Genomic DNA, 25,553 nt, shown 5'->3' with positions numbered 1-25,553 from the left:
AGTGATGTGTGTGCAGCTGCCCACTCCTCCTTGAATAACCATCTCTTTGGTCTAGTCGGCACTGAGATACAGATTATTGTTGCGACACCAGGCTACCGGATCTGGCACCTCTCTTCTGTATGCTGTCTCATCCCCATCTAATAATCCATAATGGGAATTAGATATTTCAAACACCACATAAAACTTATCAAACCAACCACTAAAATTATAAATAATTGACAAGCCAGTGTTCTATACTTTGATGTAAGAATAGATAGCAAAACATGGAAACGTTCCTGAAGCAAAAACATGACAGTAGTGCTACTATTTTAACTAAAACTACTGAAGTTCTGCAAAAATACAATCCGGATTATAGTTTTTATTGTATTTATTTAATTCCTGGGCTCCCATCTGTAACATACATATACATTTTAGAGTAGACTATTGGAATAGAATAGATTAGCTGAAATAACTGCGGATCTTTTTTGAATTGAGAAACCCTGATCAGGGGTCGAAATACTTTGTTTAACCTACTTGCACTGGTGCTAGTAACAAAAAAATTACTTGCACTGAAAAAAGTCACTTGCACAACCAAAAGTCAGTCTTATATCAACCTTAAAAATCTTCCTCTGATGTGTCAGACTCTTCCTCTCTGGGGAGAGTTTGAGGGGAGAGCAGCAGCAGCGGCAGACAGTTTTTTTTCACGTGCGCGTGCGAACGAATTGTCTGTGAAGATTATTGGTGACTGGTTTACAACACAATTATGAAAGAGTTTGAGGGGAGAGAGAGCGAGGAACTGTGGAGCCCTGGAAGTGTCATCACAAAATGTTTTGCATGTGGAGAGAATGTGCACACGTTTTATTATATTGTACGCTCATTTTGTTATATTGTGCGCACGTTTTATTATATTGTGCGCTCATTTTAAGCATCGTTTGAGTAAAACAAGGGCACATTCTACTTAAACGTGGCCACAATTTGTAAAACATGCACTCAGTTATTCAATATTGTCGTGACACATAAATGTTGACTATTAGCTAACAAACCAGGAAACAGTGTAATACATTTCCCCATTAGAAATGGATCTGGTCAGAGTGTATCATCATGGTTTGGGCGCACAAGGACATACAGAGAACTCCAGCTGCCCAGCATGGCATCGTCTGGAGTTTAAGCACATTAAAAAGGATGCTGAGGGAGACGCATCTCCCCGTCGTGAGGATGACAATTTAGGTCATATTATGGAGTTCATTTTGAACGAAAGGAAAACGTGCGCACATTTTATTAATTTGAGGGCTCAATTAAAGGAAACGTGTGCATGAATTATTACGGCCAGGAAAATGTGCGCATGTTTTATTAATTTGAGAGCACGTTTTATTAATTTGTAGGCTCAGTTAAAGGAAAACGTGTGCACAAATTATCATGTCCAGAAAAAAATATCACTTTAAGTGACCTCTCCCAGGTTCCGTAACCGGGAACCGCAGCGACAGCTTTTTTTTTTTTTCACGTGTGCGCGCCGCTGGCGACATTTGTCAGCTTTCCACAACAAATAGAGCACAGCAACTCGCTCCGTGTGTGAGAGTCATAAAACGCAGGGAAGATGAAGACAATGCACTGGAAATTGTTTTTTTTTTCCTTATTTATTCCTTTATTGGTTCATTCTACTTGTGTTTGTAGTTGATAAAACTTGGATAAAGTTACTTGCACCAGTGCAAGTGCAGTATAAAATTATGTGCACCGCTCAGATAATACGTGCACAAACTAGCACATGCACGTACTATTTCGAGCCCTGCTGATTTAGATCATTTTGTAGAGATCTGTATTCAATGAGAAATCAGAATACATTTTAAAAATGTTGCATAAAGAAGAGCGATTTTTGCACTTATGTCATGAAAAACAAGTTTAAATGCCTGAGGCTGTGCAGAGTATTTAGAGCCACAGTGGAGACTTAAATTGCAGTTATCGGTGACAGGAGGTTAAATGAGCAGCACACGTCCTCATGAAATTAAAGTGCAGGATGGGGGTTGAAGTGTGATCTACTGATTATGACCTACAGATTAATTTATGGCTCTGCTTTAAGTGCTATGATGGTTGAGCATCGGATGGTATTTTTGAGGCGTGTGTGTGTAATAAATATGGTGGTGTGTTATTTGAAGCATTTGATAATTAAGCAACATCAGTGTTCTTACACTTGGCGAGAATTCATCAATTAATGTGTGCCCGTGGGTTTTAGTACCAAGTGCTCACAACAATAGCACTGAAGTATCTTGAAAAAGAAGGATGTGACTGCTTGAATAAGTTTATTATCACCTAGTGAGTAATACGCTGGAATTGGACTCTACTAGAATCACCTGGCCACAGCACGCTGACTTACAGACCATGAAAATGATTTTGTCCTGGTCTTTTCAGCAACATGCTGTCAACAGTACATTTCAGATCTATCCACCAGAAATGCTATTTGATGGATATGTGAAGAGGTCATCAAAGAAGGACATTTCAAGAGTGATGGTGTTATCATCTCTTTACTTTTGCACCAAGTGTTGCTCATTAACTGTGATAAGCGCTCCGGTGTGCTTCATATCATCGGGTGGAAGATGGATGGTGCTGAGGCGTTTCACTCTGGACGGTGTTGTGGAACTTTGAGGAGATCAATCAGACATTTAAAAGCAGTTGCTGCCTCAGGGTGATGGCTTACACACTCTTCCACACACCTAGGAAATTCTGCTAATTGTAGAGTTCGTCTTCATTGTAAACAAAAACATTTACAAGACATATGAATAAAAAAAAAAATCCTTTGATTCCATAGTTTCACATTAGACATCTTGCAGGTGATTATGGTGTTTGGTGTTTCCACAAAACACTTTGAATGCAAATTTGTCTTCTGTCTCTGGCTTGACAGTGGGAGTCTCGGAGGACTGTGTCTAGATTCCATAATATATGTTTTAGTTTGATTCTAATGTACTGCCGTCTGTGGTATACATTTTCCAAGCTCTAAACCAGGCCATCTGCATTCAGGCTGTGTAGATAACGGCAGCTCTGCATGAAAATAGGGCAGCGCTGTCAGTCAGCTCGGTGCCAGCCATGGCTACAGACCGTCAGATGGCTCATGGCAGGTGGTGAGTGCAGCATCTGTTTTATTACTCTCACAAGTTGGGTTTTGACTGATTTGGTCTCAAGAGATGGTCTCCTGTGTGCATCAGCTAATATTATCATGTCTTTGGAACTTACTGGCAAGACAAGTATTGACAGTATTGTACAGAATGATGATTTACTCTGAGAAATTACACTGGTCCTTAAAAGGTTATGGTAAAAAAATTTAAAGGCTGTCATTTCATTGGTGAGGTAAAAATATTGTGACTGAACCCAAGACAGTATCACATTCACAGCTTTATAACCCATCGCTGCAGCAGCAAGCCTTAAACCAAATAAATACTGTAAATAATTAGGCCTACTTTATCGTCTAGTACAGCACTTCGAAATCACAGAAGTGACTCTGCCATCTTGTGAAGTTTTCCAATTTGGGAGTTCAGTAATTGGACCAAGATATAGGCATTTTAATTATTAAACAAATAAGTTGCCCATATGGGCAAGGGACACAACTGAAAGTTGATTTTTGGCTGTCAGCCCATCTAACGTCTCAAATGAATAAACAGTCGAGATCTTGCCACACATTTCAACAAGTTGTGTCACCAATCTAGCAGGCGATGTGAGCATTTCAGGGTTTCTGGTACATTTCCTACTTGAAACCTACTTGAAATTCAATTAAAAAAAAAAAAAAAAAAGGTCATTTATAAATGTCAGAAATCCATGATTTTATGGTACACAGAGCTTTGGCCTCCCAGTAGGAATGTATAAAAATTTAGATTTTGAGAGTTTTACAGTTCTTGCGTTTTAAGATAGGAAGGTTTGCTGGAAGATGGACAGAATTTCTGCTGACAAGCCCAACTTACAGTTCTGAAAAAGATGGACTGCTGCATATTAGTCTGCTGGTGGGAAAAGGCAGATAAAGATTTCTGTCAAGGAGTAGCTAATAGTGATGTAATAGATCATAGCTGATCCGTGATCCATATGGAATATGCACCCTGCTGTGGTTCAGCATGCGCATGATCTGCAGATTCATTGCATGGTTTGCATATAAAATATAGATTTGTTGTCATGCTGATTTGTTTTAAAGAAATCTTCAAAGCAGATGTCAGTGATGTCATGGTGCATGCTAAAAACACAGTCTGCCACTCGCCTCGTACTAAAGACAGCTCATAAAGCTCAATGCACTTTGTTGTTAAAGCACAGCAATAATTACTAAGAAATATCAGGATGGTGAGAATGAAATGTGTCGCCATCAGCCAAAGTCTAAGAGCAAAGATACTTGAGCTACACGTACGGTAGGTCCAATGCATATACAGTATGTGTGTTGAGGTAAAGCCATGCAGTGGTGAAAGGCAAGCTCAGTTTTATGTATCCTGAAATGTTATCAACTCTTATATGAATGTAAGCATACCCCTGCTGTTTCCTGTATTCAGATACAAAGCCTAACAAATACATCTTTTTCCCCATTCTTTGTCTAGGATGGGTCCAAGCAAAGGCAAGTGAGGAAGAAGACTGTCTCCTTCAGTTCAATGCCAAGTGACCGGAAGACTAACAGCACAGCTGCCTGCATGGCTTTCATGATGGAGGGTTGCGAGATGAAGAAGGTGCGATCCAATTCACGCATGTATAATCGCTATTTCCTGCTTGACCCAGACATGCACTGGCTACGCTGGGAGCCATCCAAGAAGGATTCAGAAAAGGCCAAACTGGAGATCAAGAGCATTAAGGAGGTCCGTCTGGGAAAGAAAACTCCAGTTCTGCGCAGCAATGGCCTCTCCGATCAGTTCCCTGACGAGTGCGCCTTCTCGATCATCTATGGAGATAACTATGAGTCATTAGATTTGGTTGCTAGTACAGCAGATGTGGTCAGTACCTGGGTCATGGGCCTGAGGTATCTTGTGTCTTATGGCCGTCACACTGTTAATATGGTGGAGTCTAGTCAGCCCAGTCTACGAACATCTTGGATTGGCTCTGTTTTTGAACTAGCAGATCCAGAAAAGCAAGGACACATAGACCTTTTCAGAGCCACCCAAATAATCAGGGGCCTCAACCCTGGAATGAAAGAATCCAGAATAGAACTGAAGTTCAAAGAACTCCAGAAAGCGAAAGACCAATATGGAGAAGCAATAAGCATGGACACCTTTGTGGAGGCCTACTGTGAACTCTGTACACGACCGGAAATTTTCTTTCTGTTGGTGCAGTTCTCCAGTAACAAGGAATATTTGGACAGTAAAGATCTTATGCTATTTGTTGAGGTGGAGCAGGGTGTGGAAGGTGTGACAGAAGACATGTGCAGGGATATTGTTCAGAAATTTGAGCCATCAGCTGAAGGTAGAGAGAGAGGCTACCTCTCAATTGATGGCTTCACACACTACCTCCTCTCCTCTGAGTGCCACATCTTTGATCCCCAGCACAAGCGTGTATGTCAGGACATGACACAGCCACTGTCCCACTACTACATCAACTCCTCACATAATGCCTCCCTCCTGGAAGACCATTTCTGGGGTTCATCAGACATCAGTAGTTATATCCGAGCATTGAGGATGGGCTGTCGCAGCATTGAGGTCGTTCTGTGGGATGGCCCGGATAATGAACCAGTGGTGTATATAGGGAGTTCTGTAGCCTCACACCTAGCATTCTCCAAAGTATTAGACATTATAAACCAATATGCTTTTGAGTGCTCGGAGTATCCTCTGATTCTTTGCCTGGTGACCCACTGTTGCATCCCCCAACAGAGAGTCATGGCCCAGCACATGAAGAAGATTCTTGGGGACAAGCTCTATTTTGAACCTCCCAACAAGGAGGATCACTACCTTCCCTCCCCTGAAAAGCTCAAAGGAAAAATCCTCCTGAAGGGTAAAAGACTTCCTCCCAGCTGCACTGACATGGAGGGGGATGTGACAGATGAGGAGGAGGGTCTAGAAATGTCCAGAAGAGTGGGGACTGATGAGAAAGACCAATTGAATGGTTTTGGCTGCAAGAGGCTGAGACTGTGCCGAGAACTATCTGATCTTGTGTCTCTTTGCAAGTCAGTCCAGTTCAGGGACTTTGAAATTTCTAAGAGGGACCAAAAATACTGGGAAATTTGTTCATTCAATGAGATTGATGCAAACAGGTTTGCCAATGAGTTTCCAGAAGAATTTGTCTGTTATAACAAGCGATTTCTCTCCAGGATATATCCAACACCCATGCGGATTGATGCCAGTAACATGAACCCCCAGGATTTCTGGAAGTGTGGCTGCCAGATAGTAGCCATGAACTACCAAACGCCAGGCCTGATGATGGACTTGAACCTTGGCTGGTTTAGGCAGAACGGCAACTGTGGCTATGTTTTGAGGCCAGCCATAATGAGGGAGGAGGTGTCCTACTTCAGTGCCAATGCACGGGACTCCCTTCCAGGAGTTTCTGCCCAACTTCTTCACTTAAAAGTAATCAGTGGACAGAATCTTCCCAAGCCCCGGGGGTCTGCTGCAAAAGGTGACGTAGTGGAGCCCTACATCTATGTGGAGATCCATGGCATTCCAGCTGACTGTGCCGAGCAACGAACCAAGACTGCTTCACAGAATGGTGACAACCCAATTTTTGATGAGAGTTTTGAATTCCAAATCAACTTACCTGAGCTTGCAGTATTACGTTTTGTGGTGCTGGATGATGACTACATTGGAGATGAATTCATTGGCCAGTACACCATCCCTTTTGAGTGCTTGCAGCCAGGCTATAGGCATGTTCCCCTCCAGTCACTAACAGGAGAGTTTCTGCCCAACACCACCTTGTTTGTCCATGTAGCTATCACAAACCGGCGTGGAGGAGGAAAGGCACATAAAAGAGGCCTTTCTGTTCGGAAAGGTAGGAAAGCCCGGGAGTACACCTCTACCAAGTCCACAGGGATCAAAGTAGTGGACGAGCTCTTTCGAGCTTCTACCCAGCCCCTCAGGGAGGCCACAGACCTCAGAGAAAACGTGCAGGTAAGATTGTTAACATCTCCATTTGCCATAAGTTACCACATTCTGCTCAGCATTTGGGTTAAACTGATAAGTACACCTTAGTAGTACTGGGATTAACCACCATTTGCCTTCAAAATACCCTTAATTCTTCATGGCGTAGGGGTTGAAAACATTCCTCAGTGATTTTGTTCCATATCCAAATGGTAACGTCACACCGATGCCACACCATCCCTGGTTCTCAAGACCAGGCACCTGAGTGGCTCTACTCTACTCTTTTCTACTGTCCTATTTTACTCTTCCTTTTTAGATATTTAGATATACCTTTGTATACTGGCATAGTTCCACCTTAGAATTGGAATATAATATATAAGATATACCTTACTGAATTTTCATTACACCACCATCACTCTGACTTACTCATACAAGGCAGTAAAGATCCATCAGACATTGAGACTCAGACAGACACTGTTTTTCCACTGTTCTATTGCCCAATTTTGGTAAGCCCAAGCCCACTGTATCCTTAATTTCTGTTTTTTTTTTTTGTTTGTTTGTTTGTTTGTTTTTTTGCTCAAAGAAGTGGTACCCATTGTGGCCTTCTACAGCTATAGGCCATCAACGTTTGATGCGTTGTATATTCAGATATGTTCTTCAGCATAATTTAGTTGTAACAAGTGGATATTTGAGTCACAGTTTCCTTTCTATCAGCCTGAACCAGTCTGGACATTTTTCCTCTGGCTTCTGCATCAGCAAGACATTTTTGACAGAGAGAACCATCACAGACTGGATGTTTCTTGTTTTTAAAGCATTCCCTGCAGACTCTAGAGATTGTTGAGCATGAAAATCCCATAAGAACAGCAGTTTCTGTAATAGTCAAAACAACCCATCTGCCACCAACAACCATGGCGCATTCAGAGTGACTTAAATCATCTTTCTTCCTCATTCTGATTGTGACTTTGAACTTCACCGGGGCCTCATATACAAAGCATGTGTACGCACTAAAATGTGGCATACGCCCATCTCCACACTAATGTTCAGATGTATCAAAAGTGAAATGACCGTGGAAATGTACAGTGCATCACGCAAAAATCCTGCCTGGATTACACACGTTCCACTGGCGACATGTAGGGGTGATGCTGGGAAACTGTTAATAGTGTGAAAACAAGAAGTTATAAGAGTGATGTGCACATCAGAGACACACTTATGAACAGTTAACATACCCACATGTTTGCAGTTATATGGGTGAATATAAAAGCATGCGCAAAGTCATGTGTAAAATGGCACTGACAATGGCTGCGTTAGCCTTGTTAGAAGAACTTGCAAATGGGGCACTCCGAGCTCAGCATGTATTCAATGAATGCAAGGATTTACTTGCAAATGATGATAATTGGCTCATAAGCCGATTTTGATTACCAATGCCACTGTCACTGGAGTTGCGCGCAGAACTGCGGCCGGCCCAGAGCACAATACAGCGAGGAGCCAGGGGTTGTCTGTGCCCACACAGGTGCTGACCACGCTGGGCTTCCTAGCAACAAGGGCTTTCCAGCGGGAGCTGGCCGATCAGCCAGGATTGTGCTAGTCAACCTTGAACCGAGCCATGCCAGCTGTGTGGAACGCAATCATCCAATTGTCATCCATTTACAACACATTACAACAATTTGCAGCATGAGCCGGTTTCCCTAATGTGATTGGAGCTATTGACTGCACACATATTGATATAAAGGCACCATCACATGATGAATTTGTTGTTGTTAATAGGAAACAGTTTCATTCCATCAGTGTTCTAATCATATGTGATGCGCAAATGCATTGGGTTGGGTCCGTAACAGGTTAGAAGCTGGCACAGGGCGCGATGTGCTTTATTTGTTTAGTTGTCCTTAAAGTAGACCTGCATTGAAATAAATGTGGTCAGATTTCAGAAAGAAATAGCTGATATGTATTTATAAGACCCTTGTGAATGCAGTAAAGTAAATCTGTAAGCCCAGATTTGTAATTCAGCGGAGAAATCTTCGTTTAAAAATGACAAATTTGCAGCTAAAATTTAGCCCTCTGTGAAAACAGTTTGTACAGCCGTATCATTTTCATGACGTCAGGGACAAGACGACGCGCTCCCGCCTTCAGTCGATCCCGCATTGAAATTGATTTTATCTGTTAGTAATGTTACTTCTACACATCCTGGTTTCAACATCCAAAAGTAAGCTGCAATGAATGTGAGATACAGATCTGTGTGCTCAGATCAGCAACGACATCGACAGCGGGCACCGTTCTTCCTCTCCCACTCTCTGCCTCCGCTGCGCTTATTAAGTCTGCGGGCTCGTTAACGAGCTTGTTAACCGCCGACGCGGGCCACTCACACCGCCCGTGTCTGCTTTGCAGCCGGTGTTGTGCCAGATTCAGCGCACAACACCGGCATCACCTCTCTGTCTACTGAATGGAGCTGCAGCACACTTGGCACAAGTCCTGAGATTACGCTCGCTGTTTTAATGCGAAGCGGCTGGTACACCTGTTGCTGCAAGGACAGACTTCTTGCGGCAAAATCCACAGCACCGCATGTCTCGGCAATTGGAGCCCCAGAGCTCCATGGACGCTGAGAGAAGTTTATATATTTTAATGACTGGGATTCTTTGCGGGTCTCGCCTCCATATCCCGCGATGGTACTGGAGGCGGAAGACAGTAGATTTTCATTGCGACACCACACGGACGTCTTTGTACATGAGGCCCCAGATGATTGTTGACCATTGATTTTGCACTGTGTACTGCTTTACACTGGGTGGACCGGCCCAAAAGGACAGTTTTGGGCTCCAAATGTAAAATCATAAGTAATGTATACGTAAAGTATAAATGAGCATTGAATAAATTATTACTAAACTGCAGGTTATGCCTCCTACGTGCAGCTGTCAAGGTTGCTAGCCGATAGGGAGTAGAGGTGGAATAAGCTAATGATACAGTCACAATCTGCTTGATGGTCTAGACATCTCATTTCAGAAAGGCTGGTTCAGCCTCCGTGTTTCAGAATGCCAGATCTTTGTAGAATGCAGCTTTTGAAGGATGTGACCCCAATTCAGACACAACCATAGGACTTCTGATGGCTGAGCCCAGGAAGTCACTGAAAGCCTGGGCTTTCAATTGGACCACTATGTGAACTTGGGAAGCCTGATGTAATAGCAAAGAAAATGGGTCACTAAGAGCTATGCTTTTCTTTTACTTTCACTCTGTCTTTATCAACATTTTGAGTGGCATTGATGGGGCAGTGTGCCCCAAGATTGAGCAGTTCAAGCATTGAAGGAAACTTCAGCATGTCTATAGACTTGTTGACCACAAATGCAACGCAAGACTGAAGGTTACATAACAGACAGATGGTAACGTATTAACAAACTACTGTTGCGGTCTGACTCCCCTGGACTACAGCTATACATAACTAGAACTGTGTTGATTCAGTAGGTCCAAACACATGCTGTTACTGGAGTTGTTGCTACTAATTAACCTTTATTAATGTTGTAGACACAAGCAGTCATAAAGTGACATTGTTGGATAATTACAGGGTTTATTAATAGTGTAATCATTAATGAGGTACAATTACTGCCTGTAGGAGGATGATTGTGTTGCTAGGGACCTAGCACACTTTAAAATAGAAAAAAATGAAGTAACCACAGTATCCATTAAGGTGCTAAATAGTAGTAAGAGGTTAGCTTATCATTTTGTTTGTACTGAATGGAGGACGACAGGAAGAGAGAATGCTTTTACATAATATATGAGAAAGAGGTTATATTTACATAAACTAAACAAAACTAGCAGCTAGCTACCAGCCTGTGACATTACCTCGCGAATGTCTGCAAAATATCTTGTAAATCACTCCAGAGGTGTTATCAGGTTTCAGTTTTACAAGTGTTTATTTCTCGCTAGCTTTTACATAATATATGAGAAAGAGGTTATATTTACACATAAACTAAACAAAGCTGGCAGCTAGCTACCAGCCTGTGACATCACCACGCGAACGTCAGCAAAATATCTTGTAAATCACTCCAGAGGTGTTATTAGGTTTCAGTTTTACAAGTGTTTATTTCTCGCTAGCTTTTACATAATATATGAGAAAGAGGTTATATTTACACATAAACTAAACAAAACTAGCAGCTAGCTACCAGCCTGTGACATCACCACGCGAATGTCTGCAAAATATCTTGTAAATCACTCCAGAGGTGTTATCAGGTTTCAGTTTTACAAGTGTTTATTTCTCGCTAGCTTTTACATAATATATGAGAAAGAGGTTATATTTACACATAAACTAAACAAAGCTAGCAGCTAGCTACCAGCCTGTGACATCACCACGCGAACGTCTGCAAAATATCTTGTAAATCACTCCAGAGGTGTTATCAGGTTTCAGTTTTACAAGTGTTTATTTCTCGCTAGCTTTTACATAATATATGAGAAAGAGGTTATATTTACACATAAACTAAACAAAGCTAGCAGCTAGCTACCAGCCTGTGACATCACCACGCGAACGTCTGCAAAATATCTTGTAAATCACTCCAGAGGTGTTATCAGGTTTCAGTTTTACAAGTGTTTATTTCTCGCTAGCTTTTACATAATATATGAGAAAGAGGTTATATTTACACATAAACTAAACTAAGCTAGCAGCTAGCTACCAGCCTGTGACATCACCACGCGAACGTCTGCAAAATATCTTGTAAATCACTCCAGAGGTGTTATCAGGTTTCAGTTTTACAAGTGTTTATTTCTCGCTAGCTTTTACATAATATATGAGAAAGAGGTTATATTTACACATAAACTAAACAAAGCTAGCAGCTAGCTACCAGCCTGTGACATCACCACGCGAATGTCTGCAAAATATTATTACAGTAATACAGACACCCTCTCTACTTTTAAGATTAGGCTTAAAACTTTCGTTTTTGCTAAAGCTTATAGTTAGGGCTGGATCAGGTGACCCTGAACCATCCCTTAGTTATGCTGCTATAGACTTAGACTGCTGGGGGGTTCCCATGATGCACTGAGTGTTTCTTTCTCTTTTTGCTCTGTATGCACCACTCTGCATTTAATCATTAGTGATTGATCTCTGCTCCCCTCCACAGCATGTCTTTTTCCTGGTTCTCTCCCTCAGCCCCAACCAGTCCCAGCAGAAGACTGCCCCTCCCTGAGCCTGGTTCTGCTGGAGGTTTCTTCCTGTTAAAAGGGAGTTTTTCCTTCCCACTCTTGCCAAGTGCTTGTTCACAGGGGGTCGTTTTGACTGTTGGGGTTTTTACGTAATTATTGTATGGCCTTGCCTTACAATATAAAGCGCCTTGGGGCAACTGTTTGTTGTGATTTGGCGCTATATAAATAAAATTGATTGATTGATTGAAAATATCTTGTAAATCACTTCAGAGGTGTTATCGGGTTCCAAAAATAGCATTTTCAGTTTTAGAAGTGTTTATTTCTTGCTAGATTTTACAAAATATATCAATCAATCAAATATATGAGAAACATGTAATATAAACACATAAACAAAGCAGTTTTGGAGCGCCAGAGAGAGGCCAGCCAGTGATGTCATGGTGCCACTCTACTCTGATTGGCTGTCACTCAAAAAACAAAAAACAAAAAAAAAAACAGAATTAAACAGAATGTGACATTTTAACCTCTTAAAATAGGTCAAGATTAACCATCTTTGAACTTGTCCAAGGACTGTGTCCCAAGAATGTTCCCTGTGAATTTGAAGACTCTGGCAGTAACAGGACTGGACTTATGCTGAGCAGACAGACAGACGCAAAGTCTTCCCAATACTGGATGGCCATATTTGATGGCCTCGGTTAAAAATGTCTTTCTGCAGTCTTTGATCAGGCACAGTTCAATCAGCATACAACAGCTGGAATTCAGATACATTATTTTTCCTGCAAATGCTTCAAGGTAATGCAACGAAACCTGCATTACAAATTCAGGTCATAAACGCCAAGCACTATCCATCTGTCTTCAGTAAGCACAAACCTCAGTTTAATGGCAGCACAAACAAAAAGCCAGACCAAAGTAAATAAGAGGAGTTGTGATTATTAGAGATCCTGCAGCAGACTGTTACACATACTTCAGTTGTGGAAATCGGCATGCATTTAAATTGGCATAATATTCCTCTGTAGCACCCAAATGCGCAGACACATGTGTTTGAATTCAGGTTGTGAAATTGATCCTGCGGTGTTAGAAGGTGGTAACACAGCAAACTGAAGCCATTCGTGACATATGAAAAATGTCTCACTGCGACATCAATGCTGTAAATCCCATCCTGACTAATCAAACATCCAGAATATGAGGAAAAACTCAATCAAACTGGCTTATGCTAAGTATGGAAATAATCACACATGCCATGCATCACAGCTGACACTTTAATCTGTTCTGCAGCTTTGAGTCATCTGTCATAACAAGTGGCTACAAAATCGAATCTATAGGCGTATATAAAAATCGCTGGTAGGTGCTTAGATGATTAGATCTGAAGAGGTTTTTTTGTTTGTTTTTTTAAGTGATCAAACAACCCTGTCACCATCACCGCACTCCCAACTGCATTCTCCTCAGGCTTGAAATGTAAATGTCTCTTTTTGAAATAAAGAGATAAAAGTTGATGAAAGAGGAAATGAAATAGGTAACACTGAGAGGGAACCTTCGAAGAGGATTATAACAATGTTTTATAAATAAGGTCTTTGACTATTAAATGCAATAAAATGACAATACTGAAAGTGTTCCTGCCAGCTGTGTGCTGCCTCCGATGTGTGTCGCCTGGGGCCAGAAAAACCCAGGCACATGTTGGAAGCCTGGCCATCTCTACAGAGATTCCAAGAATAGGCTTCTTTTTATTATTATTTTTTTTTTTTTTTACAAAAAATATACTTTAATACAAAGAATCATTGCACACATCTACTCCATTAATACTCCCTTGTGTACTACCATATACACTTACCAAGTATGAAAGCACAGAATTCACATTCATCAAACGTCACAGTTTAACACTTCATCAGCATTTCTCATAATACTACAACGGCGGTTTCATTAAGGAAGGAAGTAGAAGTTAGAATGAAAAAAAAAACACTTGCACATTTTTTCCACGTTTGCACGTATGGGAGGGGGGTTTCCCCCTTTCCATGGGGAAAAAGGGGGTAGTGTGGGTGTGGGCCCTCCCCTGAGAAAATGTTGAATTTTTATGTATCAGTAGATAGCTTGTGATTCGTTTTCTGAACGACAATAGAAATGAACATTATTAAATTTCAAATATAAAGTCAAATACAGGGTGACCCCCCCCAAAAATAAATAAATAAACAAAGAACACACAAAAATGGTAATAAACCCTCCAAAAGGCAAAATGTCTTCTCCTTGGTTGACTAAGACAATTGACTAAGACAGAATTGGAATAACTCAGAATTGCAATATTAATTTATTGTATATTTATGGGTTGTGTCTTGTTTTGTTTGTTTGTTTGTTTGTTCATTTTGGTCATCCTGTAATATTGTATTGGTAGTATTACCAATTTTTACTAAAATTGAATTGTAACTTAAACTTTGCTCTCCACTTTTAAAATAATTTGAAGAACATTTAAAACTTTTGTGCATGATCGTGAATGAAAACAGTGTCCATTGTTTAAATTATATTTTAAAATAAAAAAATTACAATACAAACAATACTTTGTGAGTAAAAAATAGCCTTGAACATCATAAAAAGTCATTAAAAAAGAAATTCAAACAGACCTGAGTTTATAACTTCTAATTATTTTTTCAAAAAGATGAGGATGTCTTTATTGTCTCGTGAGAAGATGATAATAATAACTTTATTTAGTACTTTTGGGTTCATTCCATGCAAGTTGTTTTTCAGTTTGTTTGTTTTTGTCCCCCACTGAGCTTCACGGTGAATACGTCAGGAAGGAGAGCTAGAATTTTGACAGTAAAGATTAAACCCTGACATGCGCACAAACTGGCAGGAAGGCTGTCTGCTTTTAACATGCTCCATTCCTGTGAACCTGTAGCTGCTTTTCCTCACTCACACTCCTTACCTCCAGAGGAATTTATCCAGGCTCTGGTGAGATTATTCGGCTCCATTCTTATCTCAACCCACAAGGACAATAAACTGACAGACTCACACATGGACTGAAGCATGCCCCAGCTTTCTCCTCTTACCTCCCTTCCTGCGGCAGGCCTCTGTCCTTCCCAAGCTAGGCGGCGTGACTTGACAGTTGCAGGCGGCCTTCACCCACTTTGCCTCAATTCGGAAGACGGACTACTTCAAGTTTAGTGCACATAAACAATGTCAAATGTATATGTGTTGTCTTTAATTTTGATGTGTGCCATTATTACAGTAAACAAGTAATAATTGTGGATAAATTGCTGTATCTTGTCTGAGTTAATTGGAGTGTAAACATAATTGCCCTTTTTTGGGATCAATAAAGTTGTCTGAAGTCTGAAGTGACTCTAATTGAAACACAGCTCTGTATCAAGATTTACACAGTTATTATTTTAAAAATAACACTGGTCAAAAAATAATATTTTTTGTTCTTGCACGGACTTTGAGAAGTAATTTTGGGGTGCTGAATCCAAATCTGAGCTCAGATTTCCTCTCACATCACGTTTTATTGCAATCTGCATGTTCCCTATTGATGGATTATGCAAAAGTTGCTGATTGACTCACCAGTTTGACCCCACTAATCATGCACAAAAGCGGCTTCAAAAGTATAGTTTTTAAACCAGGTTTGTGAAATGTGAACAAGAGCCATAATATTGTTTATGGTGCCGAAGAGATGTGCGAGACTGCAGCTTTTGCTTCAGTGCTTGATATGATAAATGTGTTTTCATATGCCAAAAATGTGATGTGATTGGCAAAAACTAACACCAGGCTTAGATTTAGTGCTCGCAAATGACCCAAAATCCGTAAAAAAAAACTCCCATGCAAGAAAAATCGTGTTGACCAGTGTAATTCATCATGACAGTAAATCTGTATTTCACACTGTTTTTTATGCTTTTCAATTAATCTGCAGCTTATATGCATGCCTTTCAGTGGGAGGAGGCCCGCACGGATCACAGCTGAAGTATGGTCATTTGTCCGTGACGCCACTAAAAGTTATTGTATAACACCTAAATGGATCCTTGTTATTTGATTGGTGGTTTGTATCTCACGTGATACGAATCATTCATCCCATTTGTCATTTTGTTGCATTTACCATGCAATTTTGGTTCCATACGTTTGGCGCTTAATTTCAAAACAAACATGGCGGGGTTTGTTTTGGTGACAGACGACAATTTGAATGAGCTTATTGAGGGTGCTCGTTCTTCTAACACACACAAAAAAACAAATCCAGTATGCCGTAAGACATCTGGAGGCATTTGCAGTATTCCCTGGAACGTCTCTAACTGAAGTAGAAATGCTGTCGGATGAAGAGCTCGACAAATTTCTGTCGTGACTTTTCACTGGACTGAGGAGCGCAGACGGCAGTCTGTACACAAACAATTTTGGATTGGATTGTTTTTGAACTAACTGATTGTTTTTGGAAGTCAGTTCAAGCATAGGGGGCCCCTATGCTGTGATTTGGGCCACTATGCTGTGATTTAACTCGCATGGGGGGCTTTTCTGTTTTTTAAAGGACGTTGCACGTTATCTAACGTCCCAGTTAGGAACACAAAGTGGCCCTCAAAATGCAGGAAATTGTGTTTCTAAGGGTTATAAATTTCAACATTTTCTGGGGGGTGGGAGGATGCCCCCAGACCCTCCTACAATTCTTGTGTCTATGCCCTGCTAAGTTCTCCCTATGCTGTGAAAAAATCCTGGTGAGAACCCTGCAAGTTCACTGAGAACAATTTTAGATTGCATTGGATTCCTATTTAAAGTTTGTGTTGGACTGTTTGGAACCTCTTGACCTCAAATTACCTGTGACACACAACAATATGTAAGTCCCTTTTCTCTTGTTTATAAATTTATCATATGAAATGAGAAGTATCTATTTTAGGCGTTATATAAAACAAATAATGAATGTTTTTTTCATTTGTGCAGTGGTAAGAATTATTTCATGAGGTGAAAAATGAAATGTTCCATTCAACGAGGCTCATAAACATTCATTGTTTGTATACCTTCACATTTTGCGAATTGGCCCATTGGTACTAATTGACCACGAGTGAAAGACAGAAATTGAAATACATACAATAATATAATAATTATTAATTATTATGCTGTCAGCTTCTAAAAACTGAACTTGAATGTTGATTGTTTAAAGTCTGGCATTCATTTTTAGCATGTTTATTGGGAAGAAGAAGTAGAAGTAAATCCTGTCTAGGTGCTGAGGCCTAGTTGTGTTCATCTTCAGATTCCAGAGAGTGAAGCGAATGAGTGTCAAAAACTCTCCCTTGGATTGGGCACAAGCCCACTGCAGATTGCTTTCCCAGCCAAGGTGCCCATCTACAGATGGGTGGAGTGAGATATAGCTGAAGTGTCTTGTACAAGGACACAAACAGGCAGCCTGAAGCACACACCCATACTAGAGTATGATGGCACCAGAGGTCATGTTGGGTAAGGAACATGGAGCTTCTCCCCTCCCTTGGGGGTGAAGCTCTAGCATGTTGCCTTTGTCAAATACCAATTGAAGCCATTTCCTGCACCTTCAGCTTCATATCTTATCTAAAGTGACAAACTGAAGAGACAGAAAAAGAAATCAAAAAGTCACCTTAATGAATTTTAATCTTCGTTATGCTGTTTTGTGAAGAAAGCTTTTTTGTTGATGAGGATCAGGCCAAGGCATTGTTGTTTCACTCCAGTGTCCCTGGCCTGTCGGTGGTGAGCTTTGATGTGGCCTGTAGCTCGCTTTCTTCTGTCTTGGCACTGCTTACTGTTGGAGCACCCCCCGCCACTGTGATCACTGTGCCCCGGACTGACGTTTCTCCAGTTGCTCTTCCTCTGGTACACAGATGTGATTACCTCCAAAGATGCCACAAAAAACAAAAAAGCCCACCAAAATAGTCATCTGATCCGCAGGGTTTGTATACCATTTGCATGTCATCATGATTCAGAGGTAAACAGTCATTTGAAGAAGTTTTTATGAAATGTCCTCACAAAAATTGGCCTTTTTAACCTTTTTCTGAGGTAGAATATTCCACCAATAACAGTGCTCGTTTGTCATTGGTTGGGTTAACCAAAAAAGTCTTGCGCATTTAAACATGGCCTGATGATGACATTTCACAAGATTTCACAGGAAAACAATGTCGGCAAGAAAAATTACACCGTGCAGCTGAAAACCGGTAAATTTTGATAAATTTAAGCAAAATTACCCAGGAATTATCATCATGATGCCACTGAGATCATAACACAATGGCTCAGTTATTCCATTGCCTAGTGAGAGACCTGGACTGGTAGCCCAGTTGCCATCCTACAGAGACACCTAGAACCTTGTTTCCACTGAGTGGTCTGGTTTGTTATGGCGCAGTATGGTACAGTTCAGAACGGTTGGCTTGTGTTTCCACTACCAGCAGTACGCTCTGTTTGGGAGACATCGACATGCACGTCACCGGGATGGGCAGCATGACATCATATCGTCGTTCCTCCAAAGTGACCACCAGGAAGGTCTGCACCTCCTCATGTGACCAAGCTTGGCTGCTTTTTGCTGACATTCTTCGTTGTGTGGATATTTAAAGTGCCGCGTATATTTTCAGCAGGATTCTGTACAGCGCATAAGCTGTTGCAGGGTGATGACGCATTCCTATGTTGCTATGAGCCAATCAATGGACAGCAGTGGGTTAGCTCCTCCCTTTCTGTTACCGTTCTATTATTTTGGTACCCCAAGTGATATTCCTACTATTACTGCTACCTAGTAGACAACACTATAAAGTATAATTACAATATGAAGACATGAAAATTTGGGTTACGATGAAAGTTTCTTATAAATAGTTGCATTATTGCTTTTAGGGTACGGTTTGTATTTATCAGCAGTTGCTTCTAATCATTTGATTTGTTGGCAGATACCATTCCATGTGGAATCAGGGAGCAAATCATTATCACTGCAGCAGATTTGAATGAAGTCTTCAAAATGATGCGCCATAATCACCCTTACAAAATAGAAGATAAGATAAGGTCAACTTTATTTATCCCGAAGGTATCCGAAGATATTCCAGGTATTTATATCTGGTATTCGGGAGTGTTTTGCAGACGTTTGTGACGCTCAACATTCAGGGTTTGTTCCTTTGCTCCGCTTCGTGGAAATGAGAGGAGAGAGATAGTCAGGAGCAGAAAGGGAACAAGATGCAGAGAGAGGAACAAAAGCTGAGTTGTAACTGGACACGGAGCTCTCAGTCAGAGTATGTTGGAAGAGGGGCAAAGTGGGGGAGGGAAGTAATTAAAAACACAAGCCTCTCATTGGGTTTTGTAACGCCGTGGCTTCGAAACACTGCCCCGTTTATTGCACAACAATTTCAGAACAAAAATGAATCTTTCATGTGCAGCCCAGTACACAGGCCTGGAGTGACACAAAGTGTAATGAATGATAATAACTTCAGCTCGGACCACCCTGAGACACATGTAGCCACATGTCCTCACACACAGGGACTCATTCAGAGTCCTTCCTGTCACTGTTCCGCGTCGCGTTTCTCCTTGGCTGCACTCGGCAGCCCGCAAAGTATTAAGTGTGGCCGATGCTCTACATACAGAAGCAGGCTGTTCCTTGGCCACCTTATCCTTCTGCAGGAGGTTTGAGCTCCACAGTCACAGCACATCCTGTCAGGCTGGGGGGGGGGCGTTCTGCAGGCCTGGGGGTTTTGCCCAGGACAACAGCTGGTTGCCACACTGCAGAGCGTGAACTGAATCCCAAATGCCAACACTGGTTTGTTTGTATTTTTCTTTTTTCCTCGTCTCCTGGTGCTAACTGTGCTTTCTCTCATAGTCGTTCTCGCTTTCTTTCTCAACTTTGCCCTAATGTCCTCTTTGCGGTTGTTGTCTCAGTCTGCATTTCTCGCCATCTTTTTCTCTTTTCCCGCGTCGCTCTGTTGTTTGCTGTCAGTTAACCAGGCTAAGCGATGGGGTGCTGTGTGAGAAAACAGTCGAGTTAATTTTCTTGCTCAAATAGCCTAATGGCGGAGCAGCATTTCTCGTTGAGCACCAGTTGTCAAGTTGATGGAATTGCCTTTGGAGCCAGACATGCAGAACCTGCAGCTGGCACAGTAAACGTGGGTGGTGAAAACAGAGAAAATAAAGGTAGCATACTCCCAAATCAAATTCAGTTTGCTGCATTTGCTGTCCAGGACCGTCCCACTTCAACTTGATCGCAACTCAAGACTGAAAATTAAAAATGGATAAAAAAAAAAATATATATATATATATATACGAGGTCTATTAGAAAAGTATCCGACCTTATTATTTTTTTCAAAAACCATATGGATTTGAATCACGTGTGATTACATCAGACATGCTTGAACCCTCGTGGGCATGCGAGAGTTTTTTCACGCCTGTCGGTTACGTCATTCGCCTGTGGGCAGTCTTTGAGTGAGGAGTCGTCCACCCGCTCGTCAATTTTTTTCATTGTTTATGAATGGCTCAGAGACTGTTGCTTTGTTTGATAAAAAATTTTTCAAAACTGTAAGGCACAACTGAGTGGACACCATTCAATAAATTCAGCTGGTTTTTGGTAAAAATTTTAACGGCTGATGAGAGATTTTGGTCTGGTAGTGTCGCTTTAAGGACGGTCCACGGCGCCTGACGGCGATCTGCGCTTCGAGGCGGCAGCGTCTCGCCGTTTCAAGTTGAAAACTTCCACATTTCAGGCTCTGTTGACGCAGTAAGTCGTCAGAGAACAGAGAACTTTCAGAAGAAGTCGGCATGAGGAGTTTATTCGGACATTCCATTGTTAACGGTCATTTTGTAATGAAAGAACGTGCGGGCAGAGTCGCATGTCGGGCCGGACCCGACCGCGGGGGGTCGCGGCAGGAAAAACACCTCCGTTGGAAACCTTAACGGACAAGTTGGAACATGCCCAAACTGTTAAACAATTTCTCAGTTACTCACTTGTTGAAAGCCATCAAAAGCCGCCTGAATTTTACAAATGGTTTTCAACACGGAGGTGTTTTTCTGGTCGCGGCGCACACAGATTTGCTGAGTCGTCACGGAAACGACTCAGAGAATTTGCGCGCACGTTCTTTCATTACAAAATGACCTTTAACAGTGGAATGTCCACATAAACTCCTCATGCCGGCCTCTTCTGAATCTTCTCTGTTCTCTCACGACGTCCTGGGTCAACAGAACCTTAAATTAGGATGATTTCAGCTCGAAACAGCCAGACAACGTCGCCTGGGAGCGCTGCGCGACGTCCCGCTCCGTGGGAAGTCCTTACACCGACAGAAACACCCCATAATCTCTCATCAGCCGTTAAACTTTTCACAGAAAACCAGCTTAATTTCTCGAATAGTGTCCACTCGGATATTCCTCACAGGTCCAGAAAAAATTTTGATAAAGCAACGCGCGCCGTCTCGAGCAGCGTGTGAAACAAAGGAATTCAGCCGAGAGGGCGGGACCACATCTCACTCAAGGCCTGCCCACAGGGAAATGACGTCACCGACACGCGTGAAAAAACTCACGCATGCGCACGAGGGTTCAAGCATGATTGGTGTAATCGCACGTCATTCAAATCCATATAGTTAAAAAAAAAAATAAAAGGGTCGGTTTATTATCTAAGAGACCTTGTATATATATATATATATATATATATATATATATATATATATATATATATAAATACATAAATGAATCATGTTACATTTAATCTGAATATATTTACCACAACAGATTAAATTTCCAAATCTCTCAGAACAAGCTTCATATTAAAAATTTACTAATATGCACTCTTCAAGAGATTTGATTCATGCAACTCCAAATCAGAAAAAGTCGGGGCGGACTGCAAGAACTCAAAATATGTCATGTTTTAAATGGTTAGCTTTTAAATGGTCAATATTTGCCCATTCCTACATTTTAGTGCTGCAACATGTTCCAAAAAAAAGTTGTAACACTGAAGCATTTACCACTTTGTAGTGTTGCCCTTCATTCTCACAACAGTTAAAAAATGTTTTGGGGATTCCAAAAGCAAGCAGTAAGCATCAGATGAAAATAGAAAATGATTCACTTCCTTGACTGTGTGAGGCTGGGTCCATAAAGCAGCATAGAAGACCATGTTAAAATGTCCAACTTTCCAGTATTTTCAGAAATCATGTGTTTTCAGTTTATGCTTGTGCCCATGCCCTTGATGCGCTGAAATTCCTCCAGTTTCCTTGAATGATTTTATGCACTGTACAGGGGAGAAATACACAAATCTCTTCCAATATTTCTTGGAGGAAAATTGTTCTTAAACATTTCAATAATTTCTCACACATTTGTTGACAAACTGGAGGTCCATCTTTGCTCTTCAATCATCATTTATTTCTTTACCCCAGTACTCGCCCTGAATTGCCCTGTGCCAACGTCTGTCTTTTTTGTGTGTGTAAATGTGTTGCAGAACTGAAATGCAGGAGTGGATGTACTCTATATTAAACTAAGTTGATCACACAAAACATGAAATATCTTTGGTTCTTACTGTCAGCAGTGAAATAGAAGTCAAAGTAAATGGAATAATCATTTTGGGAGTTTTTATTTGTATTTTCCATACCATCCCAATTTTTTCGATTAGGGGTTGCCCTTAATTCCTTTTCATATTTTGTCTCTGCCATCATTAATAACCACAAATTGGGAGTCTTCATTACCCCATCCCACAACCATTCATTCCTTAAGTACCTCTTGACTGCAGTTATAAAATCAAGGTTGTGTGAATCCAAAATGCAAGTGCTGCAATTACTGTGTCAGATGGTGTTTCTGCAAAACACTCACTTCAAATTTTGCTTGTTTTATAGCATTAATTCATTTTTTAAATCCTGCTTTTGCATATAACATTTTTCTGTATGATGCTGTTAATTAAAGCTCAACATCACAATGTAATTTAAATAAAAATACAAGTATAGACACAAAACAGTGGATAAGTACTTTCATCCAGTAATAGAACACAGTTAAATTATCACATTTGCAGTCACTTGGCTTTTGGCAAGTTTGAGGACACACTGTGACAACCAAAAGTGTGAAATTAATGGTTGGCCATGAAGGTGACCTAGCGTGCGAATTGATGAATTAACACACCATTCTAGTGCATGGTGTAAGGATGTACTGTGCTAGTATACTTGTAGTAAACATTTAGCACAATCATGTCCCTATAGACAATCTCCCAGTGATTTTACGGTTTCTGCGACAACGGAAATGCAAGGCAAAGCTGTCTGGTTTTCCAAGGTGTGGACAAAGTTTCAAACCACAAGCATCTGGGATACGCATCCGTGAAAGTGAGAACGGGGCTTTTGAGGTCACTGAAATCACTGATTTGAAAATATGAGGGGCGATTGAGACATTTTGAGCCTGACCCAGAAAATGTAGGCTGGGGTTCTCCCATTTTTGCATTCTGAGAAACCAACATTTCTCAATATTGCCCCCCAGTGAGAAAAACTTAACACATTCTCGAAAAATATGTTGGTTTCTCAGAATGCTAAAGATGGGAGAACCACGCCCTACTTTTTCTGGGTCAGGCTCAAAACATCTCACTCACCTCTTGTATGTTTACTATATGGCCTTTATATCTGCATACAATAGGCCATCTTCAGAAACTATCCAGTCTTGCAGAAATTAGACTAATGAGGGAAGCTACCAAGAAAGCCATGAACATTTAAACTGTGAAAAAGCTGTAGTTTTCTGAGGCTGAGATAGATGAGACTCCACATTTATCCGTTGCTTCCGTTATTATGGTAAAGTGGCGGAGAAAATGTTGTTAGAATGAAAACATATGAAGTCCATCCTCAACCCTCTCACACACCAGAACCTAGATTTCACATATTCTCTTTTCCAGTAATAACAAAAGAAAGACACCACAGTTTGTATTTTGTGTTGGCTTCACACTTAGCACACGGAACTCCAAAATCTGGAGTGCAATTATCGTGCAATTTAAACAAGTTCTTGTGTTAGTTAAATCTGCAGCTCACAGGGACGTGTCTTGATGTTGCTGACTAAAAACACGTACCTGCATAGAAAAATCGAAGGAATAGTTCACCCATCTTCAAGTTCAGTATTGCCCTTTTTTAATGAAGAGTGCTAAGGGAGTAGTTAGACATCACACGAGACACACAGTACAAAAACATCACATGCATGAGCGTCAGCCCTTGCAAGATACCCACTCTGCTGAGCTGCTGAATTTTGCATTGATTTCTTCATCTGTTGCAATTCTGCAATATAGAATGCTGCATGACAACAGCTGTTGAAATGCAGCCAGTCAGCAGAAAAAGCGACAGATGTGGGGCGTGATACATGCTTAGTTTGTGTTTATTTTTGTCAGAGGAAATGGTGGAAGATTTGAAAATATAATTTGTGTCTGAGTGTTGGGTAGAAAGAAGACAGTCAACAATAAAAGTGAACACAATGGCAGATATTCGCTGAACCACACCACAAGTTAAAACACAACAAAAGCAAATAAAGTCACTCAGCTTTCCAAAGTGGCATCACGCTTCTCAATTAAAGTAAGAGCTCCACGCCTAACTGCTGCAATAAAGCAGATAGATTATGGCGGTGCTGCATGTTAAAGCCCCTCATTAACCGCCAGTGTTTTACAGGATAACCACTGCTGTACACACTGTTTTCCTTTATATGTTCAATAACCATGATCTTCTTCACGTTTCACTGTCACAAAGTCAGTCCATACAGCAGCTTGTATATCAATGTATTTATAATCAATTACATAAATATGTTGATTTATTAGATGCCGTCATTTATGCAAAATCAAACAAACTTAAAACTGACAAAATGTTGAAGGCGGTCTGGTCTGAGGGCTTGACATTTTAATTTTTTTTAATGTAACCTTTATTTAACTAGGTTGGTCCCATTGAGATCGAGATCGCGTTTGCAAGGGAGACCTGGACAATTATAAAGTTTCCAATTCACCTAAGCATTGAAAGTACATTAAAAAGAGAAAAAAACACTTCATCCAACGTGGATGAAGTTATCACATTCAAAAACGTTTAATGAAAAAGAAGGTTTACATTTCCACTCTGACACATGGTCAGGCAGAAGGGGAAAAAAACAGAAAAAAAATGTGTGTATGTATATATATATATATATATATATATATATATATATATATATATATATATATATATATATATATATATATATATAAACAGAAAGTTGATAGGACAGATATTTTTGGAGAAATATGGATATTAGGGCCCTGTCCCACTGGGGAGAGGATTAATTACACATGAATTGAGTACACAAATTGCAGGCGTTGGCCAAAAATGACAAATGTCCCAGTATGAATTACGGATATATTAATAATATATAGCGAATATATGATGAACAATCACAGTTATATAACGCATGTAGTGAGGAAACTGATCCGACACATTGAGATTATCACGGCAGTATTACGGGTGTATTATGAATGCATAGTGCACGTGTTGCACGTGCACGGCATCTGCATTGCGGTCATAGAAGAAGCGCACTCGGGTC

General features: G+C 40.8%; 1 protein-coding gene across 2 annotated transcripts in view; it reads left to right on the top strand.

Annotated features, from left to right (window-relative positions):
- si:ch211-210g13.5 (inactive phospholipase C-like protein 2) overlaps positions 1–25,553 on the top strand; it is a 267,948-nt gene that overhangs the window by 140,803 nt on the left and 101,592 nt on the right. For both annotated transcript variants that reach the window (XR_004565523.1, XM_034189744.1), the window contains exon 2: positions 4,539–7,025. Coding sequence is in view for 1 of the 2 variants with exons in the window: in XM_034189744.1 (XP_034045635.1) it covers positions 4,539–7,025 (2,487 nt within the window). In the remaining variant the exon portion in view is untranslated. The remainder of the gene's footprint in view (positions 1–4,538; positions 7,026–25,553) is intronic.

The sequence above is a fragment of the Thalassophryne amazonica genome, chromosome 16, assembly GCF_902500255.1.
Source record: "Thalassophryne amazonica chromosome 16, fThaAma1.1, whole genome shotgun sequence".
Lineage (NCBI taxonomy): Eukaryota > Metazoa > Chordata > Actinopteri > Batrachoidiformes > Batrachoididae > Thalassophryne > Thalassophryne amazonica.
This window is presented reverse-complemented; position numbering and strand designations above follow the sequence as displayed.